We start from the raw sequence: 15,194 nt of genomic DNA, 5'->3' as shown, positions 1-15,194 counted from the left end.
TCATTCTCTTCCTTTCACTGCAAAAACTTTTTTTTTAAATCTCTCTCCTTTACAATTTAACATTTCTTCTATTCTGCTTATTCCCAATTTCTACTCACCATTGCACCTTTAAATTATATAGCTTCCTAACTAGCCTCCGAATTCCTGGGCATTTAACATATACATCTTTTACCCGAATTACGTCTTTAAATTTTATTTTATATTTAACTTCACAAGTAATACAAGAGTATATGATTTTTTAAGGTATTATAAATAATGCAAACGTCTCCTTCGGCCATACCCATGGCTGCATTAAGACCTCTGCTGAACAAATGAGAGTGGACATAGTAGAGCAGATGATGCTATTTTCTTTTCTTTTTTTTTTGAATTTTACTTTTTATACAGCAGGTTCTTATTAGTCATCCATTTTATACACATCAGTGTATACATGTCAATCCCAATCACCCAATTCATCACACCATCACCACCACCACCACCACCACCACCACTACCACTACCACCACCACCACCACCACCACCACCCCGCTGCTTTCCCCCGGTGGTGTCCATACGTTTGTTCTCTACATCTGTCAATTTCTGCCCTGCAAACCGGTTCATCTGTACCATTTTTTTAGGTTCCACATATATGCATTAATGTACGATATTTGTTTTTCTCTTTCTGACTTACTTCACTCTGTATGACAGTCTCTAGATCCATCCACATCTCAACAAATGACCCAATTTCGTTCCTTTCTATGGCTGAGTAATATTCCATTGTATATAGTTCCACATCTTCCTTATCCATTCGTCTGTCCATGGGCATTTAGATTGCTTCTATGACCTGGCTATTGTAAATAGTGCTGCAATGAACACTGAGGTGCATGTGTCTTTTTGAATTATGGTTTTCTCTGGGTATGTGCTCAGTAGTGGGATTGCTGGGTCATATGGTAATTCTATTTTTAGTTTTTTAAGGAACCTCCATACTGTTCTCCATAGTGGCTGTATCAATTTACATTCCCACAGATGATGCTATTTTCCAATTCGTTCGTGTGTAACGGGGACGAGGGCCCTAGGCCACGCCGGGAAGGTCTCTCCTTACACAAGGCTGCTGGGTCTTCTACCGCACTGCCGTGAACGCTAATACCCGTCTCCTTCCGGCTCCCGGGGTGAGACAGCCTCGGCCTAGGTCGGAGGGGCGGAGGCGGTACGAGTTCTCGAGTTCCGGGATTCTCGCGGGAAAACGCGAATGTGGCGCTTCTCTGACGCACTTCCGGAGCGCGGTGGGGCCGCCGCGGCGGCTTGCAAGCCTGGAGGATGGTGGTCACTAGGTCCGCGCGGCCTCAGGCCGGGATCCAAACCACGTCAGTTGAAAGCGCCCAGCAGAAGGTAGGAGATCTCAAGGCTCCCTCATTTCTTCTCGCTGGTTCGCAGAACGGTGCTCAGGGAGGTGGGTGGCGCTGGGGTCCCGCGGAGCCTGGGGAGGAGCGGCAGAAAAGCCGGAACTGGCAGCGCGCAGCTGTGTACCAGGCTCCGCGCTAAGCCTGTAGCTTCCTCCTCGGACCTCACTAGGGTCTTTTAACGTAATGCTTGGCAGGGAATAGAGAGATTAGGTAACTTATTTTGCGGTAGTTCAGCTCCGTAATGCCGATGCACAGCTCAGGCCTTTTAATCTTACTGCTAACACCGCGCTAAGGAGGATTAATTTCGGCCACCAAGCGTGAGCCTCATTAGCTGGATTGGATGGAGGAGGCACCATTTTCACGTAGGAAGACAGGCTGTGCCCCGACAGCACCTCCTTCTGGCGTGGGGAGGGCTGTGGTGACGCCAGCTAGTAATTCAGTGGCGTTAGTCGTCCGCTGCCTCTGGTATTGCGATGAAGGGAAGGGAGCATTAATTCGCTTAGGTATGAAAACGTAAGCACCGCGACCGATTCCATCTTTCGTCTTTTCCTATATGTTATGTCGGAATGTAGGTCCACCTAGCATATGTGACTTTGAGTGGAGAAAATTTTCTTTTTCAATTATTTGTTTTGTTCCCTGAAGTCAGATCCAGGACTTAGGTGACGCTAGTGAGGCAGGGCCTGCAAATGCAGTCAGATCCAGTATTTAAGTATTGATTTTTTTTTTAATTGTGGGTGGTGATGGTTGTTGTTATTGTTTTGCATTAATCTTGTTTACTGAGTTTTTTAGTGCCCTCTTAAAATTTGCTTCTGAGGGGAGTGCCTCATTCACTTTGCTCTTGTCCCATCCCTACCTAAATCACAGTGTATTTTCACTGGCTTGTAGAATTCTGCTGCCTCAAGAATTCACACACATCCAAAAGGCTGGAAGGAATCTCCATCTGATGACCCAAGTATTGCTGAGTCACAGACCAGTAGGGAACAAAGTCCAGCTCCTAAAACCAGGAAGAGGAAGAGCGGAACTACAGGTTCATTACCAGGAATGAACAAACCTTCTACTGATGGAGAGATCTCTGAAGCAGAGTCAAACTGTTCTTCTGTGTCTGAGGCCCAGGATCCCATTTTAAGAGTAACTAGGAGAAGGCAGATCTTAGTTGCAGGCACCCCAGTTTCCAATGTAAGGAAAAAGCTGAAAATAACTCAAGTAAGTGAGTCTCATACTGAAGAAGAAGTCTCTGAAGCAGAATCACATATTTCAGGTATTTCTAGAATTGTGCATCCCACAGAAATAACAAGAACCAGGAGGAGTAAGGCTAAATCCCGAACCGATCCAAACCAAGAATCCCATGTGGAAGCTAATTCTGATGCTGAGTCATCATGCTCAGACATTTCTTCATTTTCTGGAATTGCAACTAGGAGAACAACAAGGAGTATGCAAAGGAAATTACAGGCACAAACTGAGGAGAATGATACTAAGATTGTACCAGGAAATGAAAAGCAAATCATAAATACACCTGTGAATTTAGAGGATTCAGATACCAGACGAACTTCTCGTTTACTAGCAGGATTGCTTTCTCAGATAAATAAGCCAAATATATCTAATAATGAAACTTACGATGACCCTGATAATGACTCCTTTGGAAATTCAGGAAAAAAACTAATAGTGCAAAAACACCAAAGTTTTAATATAAGAGAGGAAAAAGAAGACAACGTTTCACCTCTCAAAGAAATAACAAAGCAGAATTGTAAGAGCTTAGAGGAAGAAGCCAAAGGAATAATAGATGCGGGAAAAGAAATTAATGAGAAAAATTCTCAGTTGAAGAGTCTTTCTGAACTTCAGGACACTAGCCTTCAGCAGTTAGTTTCGCAAAGGCATTCAACCCCTGAAAGTAACAAAACCACCTCAGCATCCTCAAACCTGAACTGTGAGGCTGTAATGAAATCGTTAGCTCAAACATTTGCAGTTGTGGAAGTGGACAGATGGAATGAAGAGAGAAACAGCAGCATAAAAACAAGTGACTGGATAGAACTTGGTGATGGTGGTGATACTGATGAAGAAGAAGAGTGCACAGTTATAGGTGTTGGTGAAGACAGGAGCAAAGAAAGGGATGTAGATTTTGAGTGTGATACCAAACTGTGTGAAGTTGAGCCCAGCACATCTCAGGATAAAGATGATTCTGTTTTATTAGTTCTCAGCAGTGATGAAAGCCAGCAGTCTGAAAACAGTGAGAATGAAGAGGACACTGTGTGTTTCATTGAAAATAGTGGTCAAAAAGAGTCATTAAATGGAGACTCAGAAAATACATCACCTGACAATGCATTGTTTGTAATTGACACAACTCCTCGATTGAGTGCTGATAAAAATTTTTGCTTGGATGAAGAAGACAAGGCAAGTGAGGTTGCCACTGAGGAAGAAGAGGAGGAGGAGGAAGAAAGTGAAGAAGAACCATCAGACAGTGACAGAAGTAAAGATAATGAGTTTAGTGATGAAGACAACTTACTAAATAGCACAAAATCTAAACTGTAAGTTTTATCTTTATTTTTTAAAGTAAGTTTTTGATACATGTTTGAAGTGGCTAATTTACCCTAAAAATATTAGTCATAGAAATTGAAAAAATTATTACTTTGGGTTCTTTATGGAAGAGCTTTTTTATCCAGCATTTCCCTTGTTTATGTGGGTATCTTTGTTAGTCATATTTTTCCCACCAATGAGAGCTAAAAGTACTCTGTTTCATGGTACATTAAAAATCATCTGGGGCTTCCCTGGTGGCGCAGTGGTTGAGAGTCCGCCTGCCGATGTGGGGGACGCGGGTTCGTGCCCCGCTCCGGGAAGATCCCACATGCCGCGGAGCGGCTGGGCCCGTGAGCCATGGCCGCTGAGCCTGAGCCTCTGGAGCCTGTGCTCCGCAACGGGAGAGGCCACAACAGTGAGAGGGCCCCATACCACAAAAAGAAAAAAAAAAAAAAATCATCTGTTAAGGTTTTCTTGCACGATTATTAAGAGCAACATATAAAAGGGAAGGGAGGTAACTTGGCTTTTTCTACATGTTGATTGTAGAGAAATTGAAAAATAGAGGGAAACAATAACCTATAATCCCATCTACCACCCATTGAAAAGCACTCTTTGGGGGCTATTTCTTTAGTTTCTTTTTTGTTTGTTTTTCAAATTTGTTTTTCCTAGGCACAGGCCCTTGGTGGCAGTGTATCCACTGGAAATACAGGTATCCTTGGTAAGGAACTATCCATTAACATGCCTAGTCTTCACTGTAAACCAGTGAACTCGCTGAGGCTAGTCTCAGGTGTACTTATTTTTTAAAAGCCACACCTCCTCCCCAGGATAATTGTAATGTACACTCAGGGTTGAGAATCACTGCCAAGGCACTACAATTGAATGATTTCACTTTCCAGTAGAGGTTGATTATCAAAACTTTCAACTGCTCAGTTTATATGAATAATTAGGAAAGAAACTGACTGTAAGTCCAAGTGTACTTGTTTATAAAAAGGACTCTTCAGTAATATAAAGTAGAAATTTTTATTACATAAATATAGCAGGAGCCCAAGCCAACTGCAGAAGATTGATTTGGTGGATCCAGGGTTTGACAGTTATATTTTTTTTAAAGCTCCAGTGGAAAGTACGAATGCTCATTGTTTAAAACTCACTGATTTAGAGGCACTACTAAATGCCCTTAAATTACCCAGAAAAACTTTCCAAATTTGGATAACTTAGAAGTTCGGAGTAGAAGACCCTGTCTTTCTCACTGGCTTTGGAGATGGAAGTATGTGGACGTATATTAACTTACTACGTATACGTGAAGTTGAGCAAATTGCCAGATGTATTTCCTCCTCTTTTCTGTAATTCTTTCTTTATAAAATCCCTTTATGAAGTCTGTTGTCATGTAATATGGCCTTAATCCTCTTCTAAGAGAAACTAGGGAATAAATTTTGAGGTGCTTCCAAAAGGCTTAATTCATTATTCATCCCATAATTTTCTTCTAAATAAAAATACAGTCTCAATTGTTTCCATTTTGAATTACTAAATGATCTAAAGATCATTTCTTAATCACTTAAAAGTGATCATTTCTCTTTCAGTCTGAAGTTGACTAGCAGCAGCATAGATCCTGGTCTGAGTATTAAGCAGCTGGGTGGTTTGTATATTAATGTCAATGCAGACAAGCTACAGTTGAACAAGAGAACCCTAACACAGATCAAGGAGAAAAAGAAAAATGAGGTAAGTTGCACAAAGCATCCCATTGGTTTTCATAGAACTAACCAGTCACTTCTAGAAATGATTAGTCCTTGGTAAGAGACTAATTTTCCTACAGTGCAACCACATTAGCCTACTGTGCTTCTTTTTTCCCTCTTTCCAGGACAATCATTTCTTCTTTTTTATTATAAAGTCCCAGCTATAGAAGATGAGGCTTGAAAACTAGAGTGATATAGGATCAGTGTTACTCTTCTTGCAATCACCAGTTATGATCCCAAGGGTTGTGTTTTTTCTTTTCTTGCTATACTTTTAGTTCTTAACTGCTTTGGACTGTGTTGAAAATCTGAAAGCTGCGAGTGCCCACTAACCCCACCAAGAAAAAAAGCACATGTGCGCATAGACATAAAATTGTACATATATTTTCAGAAAGAAATTACAGGTTAGGTAACCTCATCCAAACCCTCAGTTTCAGCTGTCACCTTGAATGACTTACAAATCTTTAGTATCAGTATTTTCTAGCCTTGCAGCCTACCCAGGTCTTTAAATCCAGGTGCCTGTTGTTTGTTCATTCAGATGTGCTCAGGCACTTGACTTCACTAATTGCCCTTCTCTTCCCTACCTAAACCAGTTCCTCCTTTTGCAAAGGAAAATCTGTTTCCCTTTTGTACTCAACAACTAAGCCTGGGGGACGGTGCTTGTTACATACTTTCTACTCTGCCCCCTCCTTTCCACCCCACTGTCACTGACTAGTGACATCTGTTGTGTTTTTCATCTAGGCTATTGTAGTGGCCTCCTTACTCTTCAAGCCATCCTCCATGGTCTTGCTAGATTTCTTTTTCTAAAAATACAAATCTGACCATGATATTCTGTTTAAGTCCTGTAGTAGTTCCTCAGAGCATTCAAGGTGCCTCTGTTCCTCTAGCTCTGACTGTCCACCTGCTGTGTTCTTACCATTGAAAATTCCTATAGTTCCCTGAACACACCCTGGTCCTTCCCAGGCCAATGCAGAGATTATAAATCACAACCTTTAGGAAGCATTCTTTGACCCTAGTCCTTCCCCCTACCTCCTCCCTGCTTCTGCAACACCCAGTATAGATCTAAGTGATTATTGATCATGTGGTATTCATTGTTTTTTTTTTACTGTCTTTTATTCCTGGACTGGATAATTCTTTGTTGTGGGAAAATGTCCTGTGCCTTGTAGGATATTTTTTAGCAGCATCCCTGGCCACTACCCCATAGGTGCCAGTAGCATCCATCTCTACCAGTGCACCGTCCCCCCACCTCAAAATGTCTTCAGATATTGCCAGTTGCTCTCAGTTGAGAACCAGTCTAAACCCTACTATAGTACTTGACACACAACCAGCTCTTAATAATCTATTAAATAAATGTCATGCTCTCTTCTCTGATAGGAAAGTCTAGACTGCTACTGTGCTACCCAGCAACTTCTAGTCCTGAACCTGAATTGAGGATTTCTGAATTGATAATTGACTTCTAAATTGATAATTTCAAATGTTATTGACCAAATTAATATTTGCTGTATTCCTGTGAACTGTTTTGAGGGTTAAGGAGCAGCTGTCTTTAGCTGGGGAAATGACTAATAGCCCTCAGGTTCCTTTCAGTCACATACACAGTATTAAGACAGTATTTAATCACCCTAGGCAAGTAACAACAAATGCAGAATCTTTCTTTAGGAAAAGATTAACAGATCTGACTACTTAAAATTTTAAAACTTGGGCAAATAAAAACACCTTAAAGACAAGTAAAAGACCACAGGTTAATACCAAGATACAAAATACATTTCTACAAATTAATAAGAACACAACCCTGTATAAAAATGAAAAATAACCCCCCCCAAAATACAGGCATACCACAGAAGAAGACTTATATTACAATACATAGCTAATAAATACACAAAAAGTTGATCAACAGCAAATGGAAACATTCATGAAGTACCACTGACAAAACACAAAAGGATAATCTCCTGTGTTGGCTATGTAAAGAAAATGGTACTGATTAACTCTTGGTAGGTGTTTATACTACTTGGATGCAAGGCAATTTAGTAGTCCCTATCAAAATTTAAATGACACATTTTGGAATCTGTTTTACAGAAATAATCACAAGTGTGCAGAGATGGTGTTTACAGTGTTTCATGGAAAATGTAATGGAGACTTACTAAACTAAATATCAAGAAGAAAAATTATGCATAACAGCTGTTAAAAAGAATGAAGTTGATCTTTGTATGAATTGACATTGAAAGAGCATCTTTGATATATTGTTGGGTTGCCAAAAGCAGATTTGCTCGATGGCATAATTTCATTGGTATACCATAAAAAGCATATGTTGTTTAATCCAAATCTATACTGCTGTTTCTTATCAGTAGTCTAGCTGGTCTCCTCAGATCACAGAAAGCTGTTTTACCAGCATCGAAGAACTTATTAAAGCCTAGTCAGGTTTTTTTCCAGGGAGTTCAAGAACTCTACGGCATTGTTCCTATTGTCTTCCGTTTCCAGTTGGTTGGTACAGGTGGCTGGTTGCAAACCAATGAAATGCAAGTGGACACATTAACGTATATCCGGTGTGTGCAGATTCAGATTAGAAAAAGAAATTTGAGATGAATATTGATTTTATAGATTGCCTAAACCCTTCAGTTTGTCTTCTAAAGCATTTTTATTTTGATATAATTTACAAATTTAAGGACAAGAGCAACTTTGCAGTAGTATGTTTGTCCATATAGAAGGTTAATATATCTGGAGTAGTCTTCAGTATGGGAGAGGTTTCCTTTATAAGGCAATAATGGTGAAACAATAATTACATTCTGACATTTTAAAAACAGTTTAATATTTTTGCAGCTTTTGCAGAAAGCAGTCATTACTCCTGATTTTGAAAAAAACTACTGTGTCCCACCATATAGTGAATCAAAGTATAAACTTCAGAAAAAACGCAGAGTGAGTACGGTGACTCATTATTTAGAATGTTTAATGTGTTTGACTATATATGTTCAGTTTATCTAACATGGCTGTACAATTAAAATATATACGTTTCCAAAGAAAATTGTTACAGATATCTAAGAGCCCGTAAAATATGGTTCCATAAACAACGTTTCATATATATTTTCACAAAGTGAAAGCTCTTTTTTACCATCCTTAAAAACAGTGGCAGCCAGCATATGAGGTCACTGTCCACACCACACCTCTTGGCTTATAGATACTGTTCACAGAAGGCTGGGAGCTCTGTTGTGGGCTTTTATAGGGAACTGAATGTAACCATTCAAAACACTGGCCTATTTAGTCTGCCAACTGAAAGCATAGAAGGTATTTTGTTTAGTAAAATACAGGGGACTACTTCCATTTCACCTAATAAGGATAAAGAAATTATTGAGAGAGCTTAAGAGGAAATTTGAGGATGGTGCTCCAGTAATGTCACTAATATGACCAGAGCACCCTGGCACATGGTAAACACTCCAATATTTGTTGGGTGAATGAACAAAAAATGAAATTAAGCAAATAACTTGCTAGGAGTTTTCAAAAAATAGAAAGTTTTTGAATTTTAGAAATAATAGAAATTTCTGGACTTGCTGGAGTGAGTAACTTTCTGAGACAACTCGGTGACTCAGTAAAAGTGTTAATGTTTACATAAAAGCTTCAGAAGTAAAAATGTTTTTTATACATTACATCTTGTGTAGGGTATTCTAGACAATAAAAATTGAAGCTATGGGTTACTCTCCCAACAAGTCAGCAGTTCTTACTAAGATACAAAGTAAATTTTAAGGAGCCCTCATTTAAGAAACTGACAGTGCTGTGCCTAATTTATCAGAGAAATCACTTTTTGTGATCTAATCATTTTATGAAAGGTGAATCTGGAGACTAATATATACATTCCTGTAAAGTAACCTTATTTGTTTTTCATGAAATTTTCTTTATAATTTTAGGGGGAGTGAGGTACAGTTTATACACTGCTTATTAAAATTAGAATTTTCTAATTGTTTCTGAAATTTGAATTTCAGCAAGAGCGACAAAAAACAGCAGGTGATGGCTGGTTTGGTATGAAAGCTCCAGAACTGACAGATGAACTGAAAAATGATCTCAAAGCACTGAAGATGAGAGCTAGCATGGACCCAAAAAGGTTTTACAAGAAAAATGATAGAGATGGCTTCCCCAAGTACTTCCAGGTATGAAGCAAACAGAATAATGGTAGTGATGTTCTGAGGATTTTAGTTTGGAAAGCACTATAGTGATTTGTTTACTCTTAAATGAATATTTACAGAGCACATCTGCTTGGGCCGTATAATAATGGCCAGAACCCAGTTCAGACAGCCACCAGCTTGTAATGGCTTTCCATATAGAAAGATGGTGTTCCAGATGGTAACTAGGTTTCCAAACGGTAACTAGCTTTTCATAATTTCTTCTCTAAAAATTATGAAACTTACAAGATGGGTGTACCATATATGAGTATTATTAGCCTAAGAGCAAGACTCCTTGCAGGATGGGGCAGGAAAGAGGGACTCATGTACACCAAACTCTTCTTTTTTTCAAGGTTCTTTATTCAGAAAACAAGTTAAAAGTTGGTTTCCAAAGTGTTTTCAGATGAAAGTCCAATTGATTCACCCTCTGGTAGCTCTCAAGTTCATTTCGTTCTTCTTGGCTACCTTTCTTGTCACTCATGGATTACTGTAATAGTCCTTTGCCTCCAGGTCTGCTCTCCCTTTTGGTCCATCCTCTACATTGTAGGCAGTCATCTTTCCTTTAAAAAATAGCAATCTGTTTTATGACACACCTCTGCTCAATGATAATCAAGATATTCAATGGTACCTTCAGTGATTCTTATAACCTATAGGATAGAGTTTATATCTATACCCTTTAATGTAGCCCTTCACCATGTGCACCCAAACCAGCTCACTACCCCTTTTTTGGTCACATAGTCTCCTCTTAAGCTCCAACACACTCAGCTACTCAGTCTTCTCAGGATATGCACAGACTGGTCTAGTCATTCTGACTTTACAAGTGTTTGGCTCTGCCATGTTTGCTTGGTGAAATTTTACCCATACAAATCCAAGCTAAAATGTCATCCTTTGTAAAGCCTTCTTTACCTCCATTCGGTAGAATTCGCCATTTAGTTTTCAGAGCATCTAGAGTGTTTTGTTCAGCATAATATTAGGTTATGCTTTAATTTTTTATTTGCGTACCTTTGGATCTTCCTTGAGACTCTGGGGGCTTCCCTGGTGGTGCAGTGGTTAAGAATCCGCCTGCCAGTGCAGGGGACATGGGTTTAAGCCCTGGGCTGGGAAAATCCCACATGCCACGGAGCAACTCAGCCTGTGCGCCACAACTACTGAGCCTGTGCTATAGAGCCCACGAGCCACAACTACTGAAGCCCACGCACCTAAAGCCTGTGCTCTGCAACAAGAGAAGCCACTGCAGTGAGAAGCCTGTGCGCTGCAACGAAGAGTAGTCCCCGCTCGCCACAACTAGAGAAAGCCCACAAGCAGCAACGAAGACCCAATGCAGCCAAAAAAAATTAATTTAAAAAATTATTTTAAAATTAAATAAATAAAATTTTTTAAAAAGACTCTGGCCCCCTCACTGGCAGGCACCAGATATCCTTTGTCTTTGTTTCCCTAACACCTAGCACAGTGCCTGGCACATAGTAGACATTGTAAATTTTACTTGGTTGAACGTACGAACAGATGCAGAGTGGTCAGTAAGAAGGTTCTAAGTTGGCAGCAATTATGATAACCTAGGAGATCAAATAGGTATATAGTAGAATGTATGTATCAATTTCGTTAAATTGGAAAACTAAAACAAAAGACTATCTGTCCCACTTTTCCTCCTCTATTTAGACTATTCATCAAGAATTTACTGGCTAGCACTTATATAAAAGGAATTTTGGTTTTACTGTAAACTCTAATGAAGAAATGTCATTAGTAGGACCCAGTGCAGATTGAATAAGTGATTTTTTTCTTTAAGAAACGGCAAAACTAATTTTAATATTGGTAAATTGTAAGCTGTGTTTTCCGTTACTTTCTATAAATATACTTTGTTAGAGCTAGCTACCCTGAGATATGAAAGATACTTGGCCTTCAGGTATTGCATGACTTATTTCAATCAATCATTCATAGATTGGAACCATTGTTGACAATCCAGCTGACTTCTACCATTCACGAGTTCCCAGGAAACAAAGGAAGAGAACTATTGTGGAGGAACTGCTGGCCGATTCTGAGTTCAGAAGGTAAAGGAATTTATGTTTCACTTTATAATATGTGTGCTTTCCCTTAGAATATGCATAAACTTTAAATTCAAGACAATTTTTAAATGCTTTAGCACAGAGTTTCTCAACAGCAGCACTATTATATTTTTTGGATGGAATAATTATTAGGGGGGACTGTCCTGTACATTGTAGGATCTTTAACAGCCTCCCTGGTGTCTATCCACTAGATGCCAGTAGTGCACTCCCCTCCCCCCCAATTCATGACACTCAAAAATGTCTTCAAGCAGTTTCAAGTGGCCCCTGTGGGGCATAAGCATTCCCAACTTAGAACCACTGCTTTAGAGGGAAGCGTGAAAGTATTTGGCTGACTAGAGGAGAATGAGCCCACAAAGGAGACTGGGAAAGAATAGCCAGGGAGGCATGAAGAAAACCAGGAGAGCACAGTGTCATAGAAGTCAAGGAAAGGGACTTCCCTGGTGGCGCAGTGCTTAAGAATCCGCCTGCCAGTGCAGGGGACACGGGTTCGATCCCTGGTCTGGGAAGATCCCACATGCCACGGAGCAACTAAGCCTGTGCACCACAACTACTACGCATGGCACAACTACTGAAGCCCATACACCACAACGAAGAGCAGCCCCCGCTCTCCACAACTAGAGAAAGCCTGCGCGCAGCAACGAAGACCCAACGCAGCCAAATAAATAAATAAATTGGTGGGGGGGAAGTCAAGTCAAGTTACGGGCAGGTATAAGCTGGAGGGAGTGGCTAACAGTAATAAGTGCTGCTGAGAGCTCAGTTGAGGTAAGAACTAAAATCTTTGGATTTAGTACATGGAGGTCACAGTAACCTTGGCAGAAGGAGTTTTCAGGGGAGTGATGGGGAGGAAAGCAGACTGTAAGGTACTTGAGAGTGAACTGAAGAAATACGGGAGAAATCTTTGAAGAAGTTTGGTTGTGAGCAAGATGAGAGAGTCACAGCTAGTGGATGGAGTTGGATTTTTTTTTTCCTGAGATGGGGGCAATTTGAGTATGTTTAAATATCCTTGAAGTAGGTATGTGTATAGTATAGATTTAAAAGCATACCTCATATAGAAACCTCTGCCAGACTTCTAGATTCGTTTAGTAGCAAAAGTGAAAATGTTTTTCAAGGTTTTTTAAACTGGTGTAATATATAGACATGGAAAACAAGTTTAACTTGAGTGTTACGTAAGCTATTTAATGAGTCTGGTTTATGGTGAAATTTTTAGAAACAAGCAATGCTCTTTTCTCACTTCTCTCTCTTTGGAAATCTCATCCCCACAGAGTTGTATTAATCTATATACTGTTGACTTTCAAATGTGTATTTCTAGTCTAGATCTCTCCTGAGTCCAGAGCCCATAACCAGCTACTGCCTCAGGAATATCTAATGGGCATCTCACAGGCCCCTCTAAGAGCTAACTTGAGGTCTACTGACCTCATCCTCCCTGTACATTCTGGTCCTCTCCCAGTGTTCTGTATCTCATGACCAAACGGCATCACCCTCTGTCCATTAGGGCCAAGTCCTAATACCTCTTCTCCCTTCAGTCCCATGTTCAAACTGTCAGAGTCCCTCCCATTTTCCTATCTCTCAAGCATGTCTGTTTCCTTCCCCACAGAGGTGTGTGGTACAAGGTGATTGAGTCTTTGCTTACTTAAAATTGACCTATATTTTGTAATCTTCATGATGGCAGTCTTAGAAATTACAGCATGGGTCTCCAATGGCTGAAAGTTTTCAAAAGTCTTCCTGTACCGTTGCCGTTTTTTTCTTACTAGACTGCAAGCTCTGAGGGTAGGGACTACTATGGCTGGCTGGTTCACTGCTCTGTCCGCAACACCTAGTATGGCTTCTTACACATGGTGGAACTTAGTGCAGATGTGATGAATAGATAGTGAAAATACAAAAAAAAAAAACCATGAAATTTAGAAGTGCCTCCCCGCCGCCACCCCCCTCTCCCACCAAAAGGTTACATTAACTTCTAATGTTTGGTGTGTCATACTTTAGAACTTAAAGGTTTGGTTTTTCTTTTTAGATATAACCGAAGGAAGTACTCAGAGATTATGGCTGAAAAGGCAGCAAATGCAGCAGGAAAGAAGTTTCGAAAGAAGAAGAAGTTTCGCAATTAAGATTCACCAAGCAAATCACAAAATTTTACATCTCCCCTTTATTACTAAAGATATTTTGAAAACTGACACAACCATCAAACAAATTAACATAGCCTGGCCCTATTTATATATAGGGATTTCTCTTTGGAAAAAGTTGATTTTAGAGAGGATTAATCACATGCCCCTTGGGATAAAAATAGGGGTGTCTACAAAGGATCCACTCATGCTTAGACCCTTTGAGGAGGAAAAAAAGGAAAGTAACCTCAGTCATTTAACATTTTTGTAAAGTTTTCAACATTTGGTTATTTAAAGAAAATTTAAAACATTTAAAAAATATAAAGTTTGCTAACATGCAAAAATTTTAAAGTAATATGATCAAACATACGTGAGCAATATTGTAATTATTATGTAGAGAGGTGTGTGTAGGGGGGAGATGGTGCCCTTTTGTCAGTTGCACATTCAAGTCCAGAAAATTGGTGAAGCTGGGATACAGAGATCTTGTTGCCAGTGTGACAGTCACAGTTGAAACCAAAGAAATGTTAAAAGTGTTCTTGGGGCTTCCCTGGTGGCACAGTGGTTGAGAGTCTGCCTGCCTATGCAGGGGACATGGGTTCGTGCCCTGATCTGGGAAGATCCCACATGCCGCGGAGCGGCTGGGCCCGTGAGCCATGGCCGCTGAGCCTGCGCGTCTGGAGCTTGTGCTCTGCAACGGGAGAGGCCACAACAGTGAGAGGCCCGCGTACCGCCAAAAGAAAAATAAAAAAGTGTTCTTGGAGCATGTGTATGTTAGTATATGACCAAAGAACTAAATGAAGCTATAAAAAGGACTTAAAAAATAGACTACTTGGGAAGTCTGGGTTAAAGGTAGAAGCAGGAGAGCTATTTTCCTTCTTTAGCAACTGAAACAGGAGGAAAGATAGATTTTCTCCAGATTCAATATTGTGTTCCAGTGAAATAGTATTAATATAATTTTAATTTGGCCAGGAGGTAAAGTGGCCCAGCCTATCTTATCTCCAGTGGCAGAAATATGCATCCTGGCTAAAGCAACTCACGACACCCAAGAAGTGTTGGCCATTTCTGTTCATGCTTCCTGGTGGGTTATTGCTTCCTTCATGTCGTTATTCACGGGACATCTGTTTTGTAGCATACTGCTTTCTTGGGATTTCAGTAAATAAGAAATCTCCTATTTTGTGTTTACTGCTTGGGATCATAAGCAGCCTAGTAGTAAAACAACAACATTCATAGGTGGAGTTAGTGAAACATCTCTATCTGTTCTCTTATAGAAAAGCTT

The 15,194-nt window shown here is 40.1% G+C and overlaps 1 protein-coding gene across 1 annotated transcript; it reads left to right on the top strand.

Annotated features, from left to right (window-relative positions):
• Nucleotides 1-1,273: 1,273 nt before the first annotated feature.
• On the top strand, nucleotides 1,274-14,116 carry DNTTIP2 (deoxynucleotidyltransferase terminal interacting protein 2). The gene is made up of 7 exons (XM_065881829.1): nucleotides 1,274-1,365; nucleotides 2,265-3,901; nucleotides 5,468-5,606; nucleotides 8,432-8,527; nucleotides 9,586-9,750; nucleotides 11,698-11,807; nucleotides 13,831-14,116. Exons 1-7 carry the CDS (start codon nucleotides 1,294-1,296, stop codon nucleotides 13,922-13,924), a joined length of 2,313 nt encoding a protein of 770 aa, XP_065737901.1. The 5' UTR covers nucleotides 1,274-1,293; the 3' UTR covers nucleotides 13,925-14,116.
• Nucleotides 14,117-15,194: the final 1,078 nt, after the last annotated feature.

The sequence above is a fragment of the Phocoena phocoena genome, chromosome 1, assembly GCF_963924675.1.
Source record: "Phocoena phocoena chromosome 1, mPhoPho1.1, whole genome shotgun sequence".
Classification (NCBI taxonomy): domain Eukaryota; kingdom Metazoa; phylum Chordata; class Mammalia; order Artiodactyla; family Phocoenidae; genus Phocoena; species Phocoena phocoena.
Note: the sequence above shows the minus strand (reverse complement) of the source record. Positions and strands in the feature narration are given on the sequence as shown.

What these genes read in the sequence shown, in the direction of transcription:
- DNTTIP2 (XM_065881829.1), top strand. Translation starts at nt 1,294, where the DNA reads ATGGTGGTCACTAGGTCCGCGCGGCCTCAGGCCGGGATCCAAACCACG. An exon ending in AGGAGAAAAAGAAAAATGAG is followed by an intron (nt 5,607 to 8,431) that starts GTAAGTTGCACA and finishes ATATTTTTGCAG; the next exon opens with CTTTTGCAGAAAGCAGTCAT. An exon ending in GCCGATTCTGAGTTCAGAAG is followed by an intron (nt 11,808 to 13,830) that starts GTAAAGGAATTT and finishes TTTTCTTTTTAG; the next exon opens with ATATAACCGAAGGAAGTACT.